General features: G+C 46.6%; 1 protein-coding gene and 1 long non-coding RNA gene across 2 annotated transcripts; one reads left to right on the plus strand and one right to left on the minus strand.

Moving 5' to 3' along the window:
* Positions 1-43: 43 nt before the first annotated feature.
* LOC133144859 (ras/Rap GTPase-activating protein SynGAP-like) lies at positions 44-17321 on the minus strand. Its single transcript, XM_061267839.1, has 21 exons — positions 16121-17321; positions 15861-16021; positions 14594-14697; positions 10940-11028; positions 10691-10812; positions 9557-9710; positions 9235-9333; positions 8929-9168; positions 8539-8874; positions 7906-8050; positions 7689-7833; positions 7373-7609; positions 7029-7230; positions 6764-6954; positions 5909-6113; positions 5277-5846; positions 4493-4987; positions 4069-4215; positions 3800-4011; positions 3440-3512; positions 44-2827 (listed from the first exon to the last, which is right to left on the minus strand). Exons 3-21 carry the CDS (start codon positions 14691-14693, stop codon positions 2801-2803), a joined length of 3789 nt encoding a protein of 1262 aa, XP_061123823.1. The 5' UTR covers positions 14694-14697; positions 15861-16021; positions 16121-17321; the 3' UTR covers positions 44-2800.
* On the plus strand, positions 9938-11113 carry LOC133144860 (uncharacterized). The gene is made up of 2 exons (XR_009710783.1): positions 9938-10308; positions 10432-11113. It is a non-coding gene; the product is annotated as an uncharacterized LOC133144860 (long non-coding RNA).
* Positions 17322-17731: the final 410 nt, after the last annotated feature.

A 17731-nucleotide genomic window follows, 5' to 3' on the forward strand; every position in this document is an offset into this window, starting at 1 on the left:
AGGTGCCAAACAAACGTTTACATCTTTGAATGTATGACTTTATTTAATTCACTCGGAGATGGGGGTAGGGGATTACTTTGAAAAATGAATACATTCCTTTAGGTTTCAAAGATAAATGGTCAATCCACGTACACCGATTATCATAATTACAAGTGCAATCGTACCTACGATAATGACCTTTATAAACTTAAAAAACAAAAAAATCCTACTTTTAACATCCACCGCACAACATCGGGATAGAATATGGCTTTTATCGACGGGGCATGGCTTGTTTCAAAGCAAATGTCAAGTCAATGAAGAAGTTACATCCAGGAGGCCGGGGAAAAAACAAAACCTCTTAGTTAGATCGTCTGTAGCACAGTATGTCAATTGTGCGGAATAAATAGCTGCCGAGAAATAAATACTCTTCTTTATACATCATTTTTTTTCAATATGTTCTTCATCATTCAAAATATACAGATCTTTCCTGTCTTCTGATGAGGTGAATGGCCCAAGAGGCTCATAAATATATTTGTGTCATATTAGAGACAATTTGGCATCTTGTACCTAAAGAAGCTATTACTACATTTCATTCAAAATATTACAACCCAAAGTGCTGATTTAATCACTCGTACAAGATTGGACGGATATACACGCTGCTGTGCTTTTGGACACACCACAAATTAAAGGTCATCTCTCAAATTCCCAAAAATGAAGACAGAAGTAAGAAAATCATAGTTAGCCTGTATCCTATTTTTTTTCTTTGTAGTTTGTTTTGAATATTCACATGTTTTGTGCTCAAAACACAAAGCCATTTTAACATTCATTGAATATTTAAAATGGTTCTGTTTTAGTTATTTCAATGATTGCATCTTATTAAAGTCGATTTTTCAATTTTACAGATGTAACATGAAACAAACGTTTTTCTTTTCCCTTCACAATAAAAACAAAACCGTCGTGCAGGCAGGCCAAACAAAATCAATAGGTAGATAATTATAAAGAAAACTGAAACCCATAATTGTATCTCGACCCAGTGCCGTCAATTGTACTCTCTAGAACTCCTCATAATAATGTACAGTAGATAATCTGCTTACAAGTCTATGCCTGACAGCCTTTGATTATTCAAATTCCCACGTCGAGAATACGCTCGACCGTTTCTCAGCCAGGCCGACATTAAACGAGCATGTAATGCAGAAAAAATATATATGATAGTATTATGGAGAGTGCATCATTATCACTAATGTTTCTGGTAACAAACATACAAATCTTTGTATAGTTCATCATAAAAGAAAGCATTATTTTAAAGGCATGAGGTTAAAATTGACCAAATAGAAACGACTCCAAGGTACAACACAGTATTCATTGATCACCCGACTACAAAAGAAACGCTTACTTTACAAATGTTACACTGGCAAATGTCCTGTTGGCGTTGTTGCTGTACCCTGCGTCCATTTTGTTGTTCTCACGCCCACGGTGTAGAATGGCAAAATGTCAGCAATCATGACAAAGTGTCCTTTTCAAAATGTACATCGCTTAAATATCCTCGCGTTTTAAAAAGCACATGCACATGGATGCCTCACAAACAGATGAGTCCGTGACCTCACCACTTGCTATATAATAGATTGGATACACTTGTCTAATAAACCGTATGAATAAAGTTTCTCTGTCGCGGGGGGTGGGCAAACTCCATTTTTTAAATGGAGGAAAATTGAAAACAAAAAAAGGTTAAATGTAGATGTCAATACATATTTTCATGAGAAACTATTTATTATTTATATTCAAGTATACATATATTAACCACAACCATAAACCACCTATTTATTGATCAAAAACTGGGGGTGGATCTAACTTAATGCTAGTATTTTTGCCCACCCCTGTGATAGTTGTCCACATGACCTTCCCGCTTCGGAATGGACCATATTTCCATAAATGGTGGCACATAGTGGGAGGTGTCTGTTTCATGGTGTCTGCAGGAATGTGCCTTCATTAACCTTAACTATCCCACTTAACATTTGAATCCAGCGTTTATCCGTCTTCAAAAGGCCACCGAGACAGTAAACAACATTAGGTGGCTTCACGGTGGGATCTTCAATTGACTTGACTTTAAACTGACTTTATGGAATCCATCATTTAGCCTTCATTCAGAGTCCCGTTTGCATTACTTTCATGGATTAGCCTTTTTCTGATATTACATTTTCCTACACTTTCTATTGTTCATTTTGAACTGGGCCGGGCAAAGTCAGAACATTTCTGCTTTCTGAGGTAGTATCAAAGCCATAACGGCACCAGAAAAGAAACGGAACGTGTGTAGTATTCTTTCTTGCTCGTTTCACTCGGGGGGGGGGGAAAAGGATTTGAACAAACAAAGCAGGAGAAAAGACTAAGCGTGCTAAAATGGGTGTACCAAAAAAAAAAGGAAAAAACGGAATCACTACCATTCATGCACTACTCTTTAGGGACATTGGGCTTTCGTTTACAATTTAATGATGAATCTAAACGTCCTGCTTTTTTTTGTGCTTTAGGGTAAGGGTTACTTTTTCGAGTGCTGTTTTGTAACCAGGAAAAAAAATCCCCCAAATCCTCATACTCAGGTAGCTCAAGAAACTCGGAATGTTAGTTCCAGTCGGAGTCTTTGTACGCATTGGTCTCCGCCGTGAAGTGATTGTCAGAAATTGTTTGAAAAGTTTTAGTAGCGACAAGGAGCTTGGGTGTGTGTGTGGTCCTACTTGACTGGCAAGCAGATCTTCAAGCGGAGCGGTCGGCCATTTTGGGCTCACACTTGGATGACCATCACGGATCCTAGTCGCTTTCGTAGCGGCAGTCAGGATCCAGGGAGTGCCCCGTACCCCTGGCAGAGGGACGAAAAAACAATCAATTTGAGGCTGAGCGTTACCGTGGCGACAAATTACACAAACACATGATGTATTTTAGCATAAAGACCATTTTCATTCCATCTGTGGTGTTCTTTAGCTTCGTAGTTGATTGAGGACCAGTGGGCGGCGCCGGTTCTACGCTATAAATGGCAAAGTCTCTCATCCTTAGAGATTCCGCTTTCAATATTGCTTTTGCTTTCACATTTGAAAGCGGGATACAAACAAATCATTTCTCCACAGTCATAACTGATCGGCGCTAGAACACGACGGCCTTGCAGACTAATTCACATCACGGCAACACTCACGGCCGTCGGTGACTCACACGGCGTTGTGAGACACCTATACTGCGGTACAGTACTTTATTTTCAGTTTGAGCGAACCCAACCCCTCTGTTTTCCCCAGACGAGATTAGCTTTCCGCTTTTCACTGTCACTGAGGATGTAGCTCGGAACAGATGGCGACAAGGTGATGTATGACAACTGACTGACTAGCAAACATTTGGAGCGAGTGGCAATGATGACAAAAAAAATAAATCATATGTGTATGAATATGTATATATACGTATACATAAAGACTCAGGCACGAACCTGGTCTGTGAGGATTCGAGGCTTAATATCAGGAATGGCACCCCCTCTCAGCTCATCTTCCACAGCCATGAGTCTGACAAGAGTGAAATAGAAAGAAAGCGCTCGTCAAAAAAAAAAAAAGGAGAACTACGCTCAAGCATATGATCATGCTTTAGAAATAAAGTCATTATGTTCATTCTATGACTTTGTTTGCTACCACCCACTCCAGCTAGATGTTGCACACATGCCATCTCAGATACAAAAGACAACATCAACATACGCTAACTGACTATTCGACTGACCGTTTGACGATACCGCCCCGAATCCTGCGCGTCGGGACCGACAGGGTCAACAAAGATGGGGGACGGCGGACATTGTCACCTGTTGATGATGCCTTTGATTTGGGAATCCTTCTCCACTTGCTGCTGCTTGAGACGCCGCTCGCTGTCCTCCAGGCGGCACTGGTACTGCTGCAGGATCTTGCTAGTCTGCTGCTCCTGCGACACCAGCCTCTGCTCGTATTCCTCCAGCTTGCGATGGGACATCTTGAGGCGCTCTTTCAAGGAGTGGATCTCCTCCTCGTACTCCCTCACCTGCAAAGGAGGATGCGGTTCACTCGACGAAAGACGCGACACCTTTGTGTGGCTTACCCGCTCCAGACGCGATTCGTCCATGCTCTTGGAGTATTCCTTCAACTGGCCCTCACGGTCGGGACGCAGACTCTCGATGTCGGCGGAGAGATGCGGCATGTTGGACACCCAGGCCACCGTGCGCTCGTTCAGGTTGGACTGGGAACCCTGAAAACGACATGCGGGGGGGGGGGGGGGGGGTGGATAGGTGCTCCAAGTTGAGCTCATCTGTTGCTTACCAAAACAGCAGCACCTACCAAGGCATGCAAACAGTCTTGCTTTTGTCACTGTAAAAATTGTATTTTGATAGAATGGGTGAGCCTATTGGAACCTTGTTGCTAACCAAACTAGCAGTACCTATGCAAATAACTCCGGCTAATGCGGAGACAATGTCTTTCACGACACTTTTAGTCGCTCTCAGTGGTGACTTTTAGTCGTGACTGACCTGCTTGTTGCCGAGCGGTTTGAGTAAATGTTGCTGAGGAGGCTGCAGCTGTTGCGACTTTTTGCCGCTTTTGGTGGGCGTGTCCGTCGAGTCGTCGGCGGCGGCCGCGACGGACGATGGGTTCTGGTTCTCTTTGGCGGCGCCCGTCTGAAACGGCAGCCCGGGCGCCGGACTGTCCGTGGCGGCCTCCTGCTGCTGCGTTTGCGTGGGTTGCTGCTGTTGTTGCGGCGGCGGCTGAGTTTGCCGCTGTTTGGCCTGGACAAAGTTGCCGTCGTTGGAGTCCAGTAAGAGATTTCTGCTCTGGGGTCGGGCCTTGGGTGGCGTGGCTGTGGCCGGGGTGTTGATGGAGCGCTGGGACTTGAGGAGCTGGGGAGCGATGGAGGACTGGCGCACGGGGTGGACGGTCGTCGGCGGCGTGGCCAAGGACCCGGGCGTGCCGGTACCGGTGGCCGTTTGAGAAGTGACGCCCATCATGTGCTGCTGCTGGAGCGACTCCTGACGGACGACACGGTATGCAAAATGGGAGGGTTCAATAACTGCTGGTGAATGTTGCAGAAAGTCAAGACTTGACTTGGGAAAAAAAGTCCTCACACCAACTCTGTTTTAATAAAAAGAGAGGCTGAAAAATCCATTGCAGCCCACGCGTCAGGACAGAAATAGCTCAGAACACTAGGGTACATAACGGTATCATTAGAACCACTGCAGACACAGTGACTGTGCCGAGTAAAGAACATTTTGTATCACGTTATGCATCACCAGTCACTTTAGGAGGAGTCACTCTTACCTGCACCTGCAGTGAGAGCTGATGCCAGACAAAGTCATTGTTGTGGTTCTGCCGGGTGAAATCATCGCTGTAGCTGTGCGAGTGGACGATGCTGGGCTGCACCAGGCTGTTCTGAGAGCGCAGCGCCGACAAGTCCTCGCTACGGGAGAAGGCGTTATTGCCAAACGCCGGCGCGTAGTCGTGGTGGCCGTTCTCCGGCTCCGGGGCCAAGAGGAGGGGCGGCGGGGGCTGGGCCGGGGAGTTCTGCGCCGCCAGATGGAAGAGAGGGTTCTGGAAGGACAGCGGGTAGTGCATGGCTGCCGCCGCCTGCTGCTGTTGCTGGGAGATGGACTCGGTGGGGCCTCCGATGTGGCCCATCTGGCTCAGCCTCAGGCCGGAGCCCGCCGAGCCGCTGGGCAGGTGGCCGCCCATTCGGAGGGGACCGCCCAGGTTGCCGAAGCTGTGGCCCAGGCCGGCGATGGAGGCCTGGGAGGAGGTGAGCATGTCGCCCACCGAGTTCAGGTTGGAGATGCTGTTCATGCGTGAATCTTGGAGGTCCATCATGGACACGCTCTTATTCACACTGTGAACCTGACAACAGAACACAATCACAAACGGTCCTTATTCAAGCCATCAGAAATGGGCTACCTTACCTTGGGGTCGGGTTCCGTGATGTCCGAGCTGCTGGTGCAGTACGCCGGGCTGGAGCGGGCCAGCGGCGGCCGGGTGACATAGAACACCTCCCGGGACGAGCGCAGGTCTCGTTCGGCCTGGCGCCTCATGTTGAGGTTGGACGAGAGCGACTCGACCGCCGACACGCCGGTGGGGGGCGACGGCAGGCGGTTGATGTCTATAGAACTTGAGACACCACGCAAAGGGGCCCATTGAGTTGCATTCGTCGAGGTAGTGTCCCACCTCATCCTGTAGGTGGCGCTAAAGTGATAACAGCCTAAAATCCTTCTAAAACTACTTTCAAACTGCTATAAAATGGAGGCATTTGTTTGAGGGAGGCATTCTTTGATAATAAAGCATTGTGTATCTGCTGTCGGGCTGATTTGATTGGATAGGAGCACCGCTTGAATGATTAATCACGGTAAACGTAAATTACAGCTGTTATTGCTCTTACATAAAGAGTTCTCATTTAAAGTGTGAGGCTATAATGAGAGTTGGCGTCAAGAGTGAGGCGGAGGAAAAAGGGGGCTTGGCTAAGAGGCTCCGGGAACAGATGGTGCCGGCAATTAGGCATTGATAAAATACTTAGCGCATTCTGAGATAAATTAGGTGACATTAGAGGGGTTCTCCAAAAAAAAAAAAATAAGCCTCGCATTGTGTTTGGAGTCAGAGAATTCCCATCCTGTGAGTTTTCTCGCTCTTCGCTTCACTGTTAATTATACCCGTGTGACGCCGCGGTGTCACGCTGCGTTGAGAATTACCAGACGCGGCGAGGCCTCCCGGAGGACACGATGATCTATTTTGCGAAATGGAGGAGGGGGGAGGAGCACGCCTACCTGTTTAAGTCGCGCATCATCAGGCTCTGAAAGTCGGAGGACATGAGACGATTGAAAGTGGGCCGAGAGAAGAGCCGGTCTTTCGGCCGCTCGGGCTGGTGGTTGGTGGCGGCGTGCAGCTGGGGGTTCCGCAACGCCACGCTGATGTCATTCAACAGCCGAGGCAGCGGACCCAGTTTGAGAATGGCGTCCTGCGGGCAGGTCGGGAAAATGTCACAGACTAGATGACGCATCTGGGACTGACCGGAAGAATATATGCGCCCACCTTGCTGAGTTGACCCATGACCTCCCACAGCAGGCTGTGCAGCATGGACAGCTCCCTGCCGAGGTCGATGTAGCCCTCAAAGCCTCCGGCGTTCCCTCCGGCGTCCGTGTTGGAGATTTCGTAGAGGAACTGCTGCATGGAGCCCCACTCCATCTCCAGGAACTCGTTCATGAAGTACAGGTATTCTTCCTTGGGCCCGAACCTGCGTGACGGACATATGACGCTAAGACATCGGCGCTTTTGGAAGGTAAAGTGGAACACGGTCGAGGTACTGCAGGACCTTGGCAATTGATGAACTTCACCACATTTGCGAAATGCATTTTTGGAGACTCTTTTCAACTCACTTGTTGAAGCTGGCCAGGTTCTGTATGACTTTGGCGATGAGCGTGAGGGTCCTCGAGGTACGCTCCGCCGGGTACTCCTGCGTCAGGTTGAAGAGCGACGGAGACATGATGGCCGGGCACATGAAGCGGAGGAAAAGCGAAGAGCTGATGAGGCTGTCGGCCAGCTCCTCCCTTCCGCGCTCGGCGCAGTGGGCCCGCCACGAGGCGAACACCTCCTTCAGCTCGCGGGGGAAAATGCTGGAAGGAGCGCGACCAGACTCGACGTCAGGAAGAACGCGGCAGATAAACGGAGAGCTGGCAAAGATGACGTGCGCACCAGAGGGAGTTGATGATTTTGCAGAGTAAGAGCTCGCAGCACATGCGCAGGTTAGCTTGGTGGTCCGCTAGGACCGACGGTGGGACTCGCATGGGGTCCACCTCACAGTTCTCCTCTGATTCGTATAAAGCTCGGATGAAGTCACCTGAAGGACATCACGCTTGGTTTGGAAGCGTATTTGGCAAGTTACTTTTGGTGTATGGAGCCCAGGTCCTACCTATCCCTTCCTTCAGGTATCGGTGACCAATCAGCTTGAGGTACTCCTCCACCGCCTTGGTGGCGAGCGTGTTCTCCCGGAAGATCATGTGCTCGCGCTCCATGAAGCGATTCACTTCGCACATCGCCATGTCGGAGAGGAAGTCCTGAGAGCAGGTTGTTATTTTTTTCAGGGGGGGGCGAGATAGAGATTTGCACGTTTCAACCTCAATCAAGGTACCGTATTTTCCGGCCTATAAGGCGCACCGGACTATAAGGCGCACCTTCAACGAATGGCCCATTTTAAAACTTTATCCTTATATAAGGCGCACCGGACTATAAGGCGCACCATTAATGCATCATGTCAGATTTTGAATCCAAATCAAATCATTCTCCATTTTATCTTTTTTATTTCAACTTCAGACGGAACAAATTACTTTATAATCATAAAATAATGATCCATAGTCTATTTAAGTCATGATTCATAGTCTTCAGCGGGCCACTTATGATTGATTTCATGACACAATGCTTTGGGCCAGTTTAAATTTAGGAATTTGGTCCATATATAAGGCGCACCGGACTATAAGGCGCACTGTTGGTTTTTGAGAAAATTTTAGGTTTTTAGGTGCGCCTTATAGGGCGGAAAATACGGTACCTTAGTTTTGCCGGTGCTTTGGAGGATGTGCACCAAGGCAAACGCCACTTCCTCTTTGCTCTTGACGCTCAACAGCGGCTCCAGAACAGCGCACAGTGTTCGGTAGTTGTTGGTGATGTACTCGGCGAACTCCTTGTACAGCTCCATGGGGAGGATGTTCATGGTCTGGTAGCGCGACTTGACGCGGAGCGAGGCGTTGATGACTTTGCCGCTCCCGACGCCGCCGCTCTTGGCTAAGACGCTGGACTGGATGACGGGGTACCACTGCTCCACAAACTGACGGCCCGTGATGCTGGAGATGGGGATGCTGACCAGGCCGAGGTACGTGCTTTTCTCCTAGAAGCACAACGTGGCCGTTTTTCGGGAACCGTATTGGGTCGCAAAGGTTACCTTGCGTCGCTTTTTGTCCGTTTCCTTGTAGAGGTGCAAGCGAAGGCTACGAATGGTGGGCAGGTTGTTGAACTCAAAATGCTCGCCCCAGAAGACGGTGTCCGTGCGAGGTTTGCTGGTGGTGCGGGCGTACAACATGTCGTCCAGGCACAGCTCACAGTAGTAGCGCTTCTTGGTGGGCAGGTCTCGGGCTTCGATGATCCATAACTTGAGCACGTTTTCCACGCGCCTGCTGTTATCCTGGAGTAGACAAATACGTTCAGAACCGATCCATTGAATTCGCTTTAAAATAGGTCTTAAGTTGACCTTGTTGGGTTTGACGGCTCTTTGCAGGTTTTCGATCCACTTGTCTCTCTCCGAAGCGGAACGGCAGGCAAAACATTTGGTCCCTGAATTAGTGGTCACCTGAGGATGGAAAAGGACAATTTGAACTCGGAACCAGGTTAAGGAAATAAAATTCTCATTAGGCAAGGAACCCTGTTTGGCTCTTGGCTGTAGATTTTTTGTTGTGGAGTACTGGGGAAAAAAATGTTCTGCACTCGTGACGAAAGAAGGAAGCTAATCCGCCCGGAGCATTTTTCGAGTCGACCCACTTCACCCGCGTCTTGACCAATAGGCGAGTCCCCACCTCAAAACAATACTCTTGTCCTAAAATGCTGGAGTGGACCGGTTTGATGACGGCGTCTTCGTCCAACACCAAGTCCAAGGCCTCGGCGGCGCTGCTGGGAGAAAGCAGTGACTCGTGGGAGTGGGATTCTTTGAAACTCTGCATCAAGCGGGTCCTTGTGGGAAAGAGACAACGACAGAACAAGACATTTGTAGCTCCAACGACGCTACCGTCATCATCCTTCAATCAACCGATTCAATACACGAGTGAATCGCGGCGCCCTGGCATATCACACCTGACCATCGAAATATATTTTTAGAGATGCTCCTTTAATAATGACGTTTGGGGGAGGGAAGAGGCAAGAACGCCGGGCTTTCATTTCTTCTTGTTTGCCTCGTTGACGCCGCTCGTAGCAAGCGCAGCGGTGTAACAGAAAATCGACACACGAGGAAGTCAATTCATTTCGAAAGCAAGTGATGTATTAAAACGACAAATGCCATTTTTATTTCGGAGCTGAGCTCAGTACGTTTCGAGTCGATGGGAAGATGCAGTAGGGAAAAAAAAAAATGGTTTGGAAAAAACAAAAGAAAGAAAACAAGAGCTTGGCAGGACACTTTGAGCAGCTGCGATGAGAAGAGAGAGTGCGAAGTCGGATGTCGGATGCCTTTGCCGCACCGACGGGGAGAATTAAGCGTGCGTGTGTGGGCAGACCGGGAAGCCGGCTGTGAAGGCAGCTGTCAGGCAGCGGCGAGAACCGGGGCCAAGAAGTCAAGGTGACCAGCATAGCTTTGCTTCTGCTTTAATGTCTTTGGATTCAAACTATCAACAACTCTATAGATAAACAACATATGTGTCCCCAAAATGTCTCTTGTCTTTCCCCCTGTGGCTACCGTCAGCACAATAGCTCTGCCTCGACATCTTCACTTCCTCTACGCGTCGTGACTGAATTGTGTTACTACAGCAGAAAAATTCCAGACAACGCAGCACGGGTTCCTCTGAGACGTGACCCCCCCGAGTTGGGATCAAAAACAAGAATCTGGCAGGAAATGCATTTTTTTCATGGTGGCATCCTCATATGTGATGGAACAATATCTTAGAGACCTTTTAATGGCATCGTCTTCCGATAAAATGAGAGATACTAAAATGTTGTCCAACCTCTCTTGATCGGCGCTTCGAAACCGAGGCAGGATCATCTGTCGGAAACTGCTGGTCCGGTCCAGTTTGGGTTGACTTTTGGCCCTCTTGATGGAGCCCTTCAGCCTTCGATTGAGGAAACTCTAAATGTTGAGGGGAACACATAGACAGCAACTTCAAGTCCCCCATTGCTCAACTCAATTCACTCAAGAACTTCCCCAAAGCACAGACATTTTTGGATCTTCACAAATGATGCTTTGGTGCACTCACCGGTTGTCTGAAGGACTGCGGGGTGGCGTTGGGAGGCGTTTCCATGCTTGACTGTCGCACAGAGGCAAAACTTGCCCTGCGGGATTGGTCTGGGTAGGACAAATGGCAGCAGAACCACTTTAATTGTATTCTTGACAACATGGACATCACAGGCATTAAAGACCGATGACTTAGCTTTTGTGAGCTGTTCAACCTCTACTTCACTGAGGTTGTTTTATTTCCATTTTGGAGGGTCCAGGGATTGAGAAACCGCAACCGAGTTCATGACAGATTCACAACGGACAGTCAACAACAGTGTCGATAAATACACGTGGACAGACACTCAAAGTCTCCACAACGGTGGAGAACACGACGGTGACAAAAGTGACTTTTTACTGCCTACCATTTAGATGCCAAAGGAAAATAGATTCCTACCTCAAATATACGGCTGCTTTTTCTCTATTCAGAAAAAATAGGCACGGCGGGTAAAGAACACTGAACCTTTGAGCCCATTTGAACTCTTTTGCTAATCAAAACAGCAGCACTGGCGCCAGTTAGCCAGTGTTGAGTGCGTCCTATGAATTACGTTATGATTTAATAAAATAAAGTCATAAAAATAGGAGCTTTGAGACCAAAATGTTGAATAAAACAATGTGATTAGCCTACGATTACATCATTTGTACGATGTTGGCCTTTTCCCCATAATATTTTTATAATTGCTGTATTTTCAGTGTGGCCCTGATAAGCCTTTTTGTCTTTTTTTTTCCATTGTGAGGTTGTTTGTGATCAAATATTTGCTCTTGCGACCCCATGAATCAATTTCCTGTTCCTGCTCTATTCTATTTTGGTCCGATTCTTGCACTTCAATGACTAATGTGAGCAAAAGATACACACTGTCATCCTGTGATTTCCTCCCAAAGCCTGCAAATGGGCCGCTCGCCAGGTTCTATTCTGAAACCCGGCCGGGCTAATTGTTTGGTCTCCATGGAAACAACTCGCTCGCATTTGAACCGCTCAAGGTGGTGGCGAGGTACAAACAAAAAAAAACCAGACGACGCAGTGCGCGTCCTGAACCTGAGCAGCTTCCCACCTGACCATCTAGTGTGACGCAAAATGTGTGTGTGTGTGTTGACTCGCTCTTCATTGGCGATGTAAATTGCTGCGTGTGTGGGCGGCCCCAGCCTCCAGCTAGCTGCGATACCGAGGAAGAAGACTGCGGAGTGGGTGTTTAAAGAACCATACTCGCCACTTTTCATGAGTCCCTCTACGAACACATGCTTTTTATTTCAATCTCAGTGTAAAAAAATGGCGAAAATCTTCCCGAGAATATTTTTTCCCCCCTATGCTTTTGGACTTGCCGCCGAACCGACTAGTTTTGCTGAAAAGGAGACGGTGGTATTAAGTAGATTCACAAATAAATGTTTGGCAAACTCAACCGAAAAGACACATAGAGGCCACAAGATGGCGGCGAAGCACATTTGTATAATGGCTGGACTAAAAGAAGCTCCGCACAACGTCGACATAGTTCCTCGGACCCAAGCTAGACATAATGTGGGCATTATTATTATTACGTTGCGGGACAGCCATTAAATCGAAACCCAACTGCCTCCTGATACAAATACGGTTCAATCTAGGACAATACGAGTGTCGGAATTATTGACATCAATTAATGATGCCATATGATACAATTCCAGAGCAAACTGAGCAAATCCATCCCAAGTGCCCAAAAGCTGCCAAGAACAAGCAACTGGTCTGTAAAGCCTACTCTGGCTCTGAAGTGGTTGACGTGGGTTCAAGGAGTCCGACTAGCTCGTTTGATCAGCCTCAGTGACCGTGTTGAGAGTGAAAGAATAAAAAAGAAAAAACCTCAAGGTTTCAACTTGGTGCTTCTTTGACAAGCTGCCAGCATTTCCCCCCCGGGAGGTTTGAGGCCGACAGTGCCTGAGGACTTGCCACAAATGAAGCTCGACATGTCAAAGAGTCAGAGTTATTTCTTCACCGGATTAAACGCACAATACGTAGAAAAGTGACCTTGAAATATGACATTCCAAATCATTTGGACGCTTTACACAAACAGCGGCTCTGCTGTTGCCTAGGCAACCCCAAATCACTTACTGTACTGATAGTTGGACCGGCCAGGACATCTCGAATATGAAAATTGAAATTCCGTATTTACGTCCAGAATTAATTTTTCCTTGAACAAAAAGAAGGACTATTTTATGACAATAATGTAAAACAAGCTAAAGTTGATTTTGTAATTGATACCCTTCATAATTGTTTTTTTAATGCACGTTATTAATACGCCTTCAAAAACTTTCATCACTTTTCCTATTGTGCGATAAAAATAAATAAAAAAAGCCAATTAAATGCATTTTGATGCCATGCACATAATATGTGATGCAAAGCCCGCATCTTTAATGACATATTAACATTTAAAGAAAGCGGAAGCTGGGCTTTTGGGGGTTTATGCAAAGCGGGCAAGGCAAAGAACGTCAAGTGACACTTCCGACTGCTGCTATTTTTAGCCCGCTGGCGGCAATCAAGTACATATATATATTGAAAAGAAAAATAAGGATGAGAGGAAAAGAAGCAGCGTTGGCAGACTTGAACAATGTGGGTTGAGGTAACGCAATGTGGGGGCGGGAGGAAGATGCAGAAGGCCGCCTTCCATTGGCTAAGATTTGGACATGAATGTGAGGTGACAGCATGTCACCTTACACCGAGGGAAATCAATCAATCAATCAATAATTCCAACTCTCAGAAAAGTGTCCTTTTGGTTGTTTTCCTCGTCCAGTATTGTGGCTTTTCACACTCGCAAGCTAGCTGAAGGGACTGTGGTCTGGTTGCCATGGGAACATGCTTTGCTCTCTACTGTATGTGAGTGTGTGTTTTAAACACCTCTTGGTGGGCTTGCAAATAAGCCGATTTAGCCACACTCCAAACGTCCAAACGATACGACAGCATTCATGAACAAAAATTCCCTTCACAATAACATTTGCATAAAAATGCTATTCATTTGGAGTGATATTACGTTGAATTCATTGATTAATTTTCACGCCATATTAAAACTTTAATCTTGTAAACAAAACGATTCTTGCGCAACATTCTAACTTTTGCTTTTTCTTTAAAAATGCATACGACAACAACTTTACTCCGCTAAAAGTACTTTTTCATGTAAAGCTTGTCATGACTTTTTTTCCTAAACCGCTGTACTTGGTTCCTGCAAAACCTTTTCTTAATTTTTAAACTTTTTTTCCTCACATGATTAATTTTTTTTTTTGAAGCAGCTATTTCAGGCAAATTTCTGGCCTGCAACTTTGACAAAATCCTACGAGGGAATCCGCCCAAACGAGCCTCGATCGGAAGCCCGGACAGATGGGCCACGCGAAACTGCCAAATTGTTTTTTTCGCCTTTTGCCGATGGCTTGGCGGGACATGCCGTCAATATTTGACAATCATATACGCGCACTTGCCATAAAAACAAGTCTGTTCATTCCCAATGACAATTCCCAACTCATGATTACAAACATCCTAGCAACTTGTCACATACATACATACATACATACAAAACAACGAACCAAGACGCCACGTCAAATAGATACAACCTCCACGGCGGAGGCGACACAAGAGACGGTCAACGACGTACAGGAGGACGGTTTTAGGGGGCGCACTCACTTGGGGTTAAAACGCCAGGTCCGCCACAGCACACTTCCACTTGACCACCCAACCCAAACTGACCCTGATGCGGCAGCCACGACTTTGACGACGCGTCCATGCAGCTACAATGCACACACACACACACACACACGTACACAAGTCAAGTTCTTTATCCTGACCCAATTTTGGAAGTGTGATAAGCATCATCCAGCTTTTCAAGGCTGCCCTTTTATGGCCTAAATGTCACCATGGCTGCTGCTTAACCTCAAGCTGTTCCTATGATTAATTGATTAGATTTTTTTCTGATTGGCAGGTACAAGTAAGAAGTCAGGAGAGTTTGTTTAACATTTCCAAAGAAATAGTGATTAACTACTTCTACTTGGAATACGGTTACTCTCGAGTCAACTGTGGCATTTCGTCACATGCATTATTAATTGGACAAAACGAACCTCTGATTTACACGAGTATCAAAGCCAAAATAAATGGAACTTGGCCTGGCTAACATTTCATGCAGCCTCATTTCAATTCCAAATGCTCACCTTCAAACAAGTGCAATTAAGTTTTCTTGAATACTGTCTCTTCTTCCAGAAACAGACATCTCATTTTGACAAAATTGGATAATACAGAACAATATCAACAGAGGCTCGAAGCTGTATTAATTGCCACCCATGCAATTATAATATTTGATCATTATGATTTTGTACTAATTGTCACAAGTGGTAAGGGACTGTCTCACAAGCCCATTAAAACTCGTCTAGTACAAAACCTAGCACTTTTGGAAAGTTTTCACTATACTACTATATTTAAGTACTTTAATGCTAATCATCACTATTGTACAATACTTCACATTTGGAGGTGATGAGACATTTAGTGTCTCAACTATTAACAATTAAGGCAAAAGTACGAGACAAAGTCACTCACCGTCTCAGTTGTGCTAACTAGTACAGTGACAATTATAACAGCTAAATGTCTCATTTGTACAAAACAGGGCAAGGTAGTCCAACAGTGGCAGTACAAGAATGATAAGAGCGTGCATGATCAATTCTTTTTATTTTGATCTGCTAAATTTGCATCACGCTTACATTTTTACCCCTCTGGAATAATCTTTTTTTTTTCTTTTTGGCTGAAAATGTGCATGGTTTCGGTACGTAATACCTCACAGGCTGCAGTCTGGCCACATTGCATTATGTGGGCACAGTGGGGCTCCCTAATATGTGAGTGTAAAGACCCCCACATCCCGGATGTTTAGCTGCGAACCCGACTGTGTGCCGTGCGTAGCACTCACCCAAAAATGATGGGGGGTTGCTTCCCAGCGGTGAAACGTTGACAGCTCAGTCACATCCAAGGCTGCGGACCCACTGGGCCGGTTGTCAAGTTGCCACGGCGACGGCGGGGCAGAGAATCACACCTGAGCGTCCCACTGGAGTGACCCCTCACTCATCCCCCCTGCAAGTGTATGCGCGTAGGCCTCGGTCGGTCAGGTGTTCTATGAGGATAAGCGTGCGTGTGTAAATCAGGTTACTGAAGCATCATCATCATCATCACCTCTCTTCTTTTTCCTCCTCCTCTCCTCCTCCAACTCTAGTGAGAACCACCAGGGGCAGCTGAGATGTTGCACTCTCTCTTTTGAGCCTGCTGGCTGTGGACATGATGCGTTCACGGGAACCTGGAAACAATCGGAATTCCCGTTCAGCGTTAAAAACACTCCAGCTCCTCACGGCAATGAACCGCGCGAGCATCCAAAAAAGGTAAACATCCACATGCTTGCAGCATTTCTCTTTCTCGCTTTGATTCCCACTTCGTTTTCAATCAAAGCTCGAGGAGGGCAGACAAAATCCAAAATGAGCTACAGCACAGTCCCGTACCACAGACCGGTTGCGATTGAAGACGTAGGAAACGAGGAAAGAGTCGCTCGCTCATCGGATGCGCCTCTCCCTGGAGGGCGGAGATAGCGAGTGAGATCGACGGATAGGGGGGAAGCGGGTTGGGGGGCGAGGAAGCACCGCCTACGAGAGGCGAGCGAACCCGCACCGCGAGTGCTCTCCTCCCGCTGGAGGAACCCCACCGCGCCGCTTAATTGGAAGAAGATTGGAAGTGTGCGATAGAGCTCAAATTACACCCCGAGTGAGTTTAATCTCCCACACAGATGCGAAAATCATTTATTGCTGCTTTCTATTTTGCATTTGTAGGAGACAAATTGTGACTTTGACCTTCCCTGTGTCGACAGGGCAAGTCTGTCAAGGAACTTTTTCCAGTTATTTACAAATTGGGTCACGAGCATATACTCAATGTGCGTCAATTCACTGGAGGAGATCCTCAAGTGGGTTCAAGCGGTCAACAGAATCATAAAGAGCATAAGAATGGTATGATGTTATGCTAATGCGTCATGGAACCAAGTAGGAACGTGACTACATTGAACGCAACAGGGCCAAGATTGCATTTGGTAGATCGTCTCCAACATTAATTGACAGCACTCCTAAATATAGACCGCGACTAAGTGACACGCATCGCCATGGAAACTGATAACAGAGTCACTTGTCTGCAAAAAAAATAATAATAAAAAATAAAATATGTACGAGAACAAGAACTTGGATGATGGGCAAGGGTGTATTTTTAGAAGTGGAAGGGCGCGCTGTGTGGACAGCACAGCCCACCACTTTCAACTTTTGAACACGCGCACAACTCAATCTTAAAAGCTGCCTCTTTGTCCATGTTATCTGTATTATTTCCCCCCTTCTTGCAGAAACACGTGAACCTTCACTCTCGTGCATCGCCATGGAAACTGATAAAAGAATAGCTTGCTTGCAAGAAGAAAAGGAAGAAAAAAAAGGCCATACATGGACAACAGGAGGGTGGTGGTGGGGGTGCTTGGTCTTCCAATGGAAGGAAAAGACAGAAAACCTTGAGATCAAAAATGGCTGACACATGCATCAAACGACTGTTTGTTAAGGAGTGAATTGAGAAAGCAAACAACCTGGAGGTGAATAAAAATAGCTGTCAGTTGACACACTTAATAGACATTCTCCTCACGACAACTATAGCACCACGAAGGTATCTAATGAGCGGAGACCGACGTGGGTTAGAAAGATTGTAATGCTGGATGTGCAAGGGAAGAGAGTACGGCACAGTACAACGCCTACACTCCGTCACCATGGC

This window comes from Syngnathus typhle, linkage group LG20, assembly GCF_033458585.1.
Source record: "Syngnathus typhle isolate RoL2023-S1 ecotype Sweden linkage group LG20, RoL_Styp_1.0, whole genome shotgun sequence".
NCBI lineage: Eukaryota > Metazoa > Chordata > Actinopteri > Syngnathiformes > Syngnathidae > Syngnathus > Syngnathus typhle.

Coding starts and splice junctions, on each gene's coding strand:
- LOC133144859 (XM_061267839.1), bottom strand. CDS start 14,693: ATGGACGCGTCGTCAAAGTCGTGGCTGCCGCATCAGGGTCAGTTTGGG. Junction 9,711..10,690: donor CGAAGCGCCGATCAAGAGAG/GTTGGACAACAT, acceptor CTTTCCCACAAG/GACCCGCTTGATGCAGAGTT. Junction 7,610..7,688: donor AAAATCATCAACTCCCTCTG/GTGCGCACGTCA, acceptor CGCTCCTTCCAG/CATTTTCCCCCGCGAGCTGA.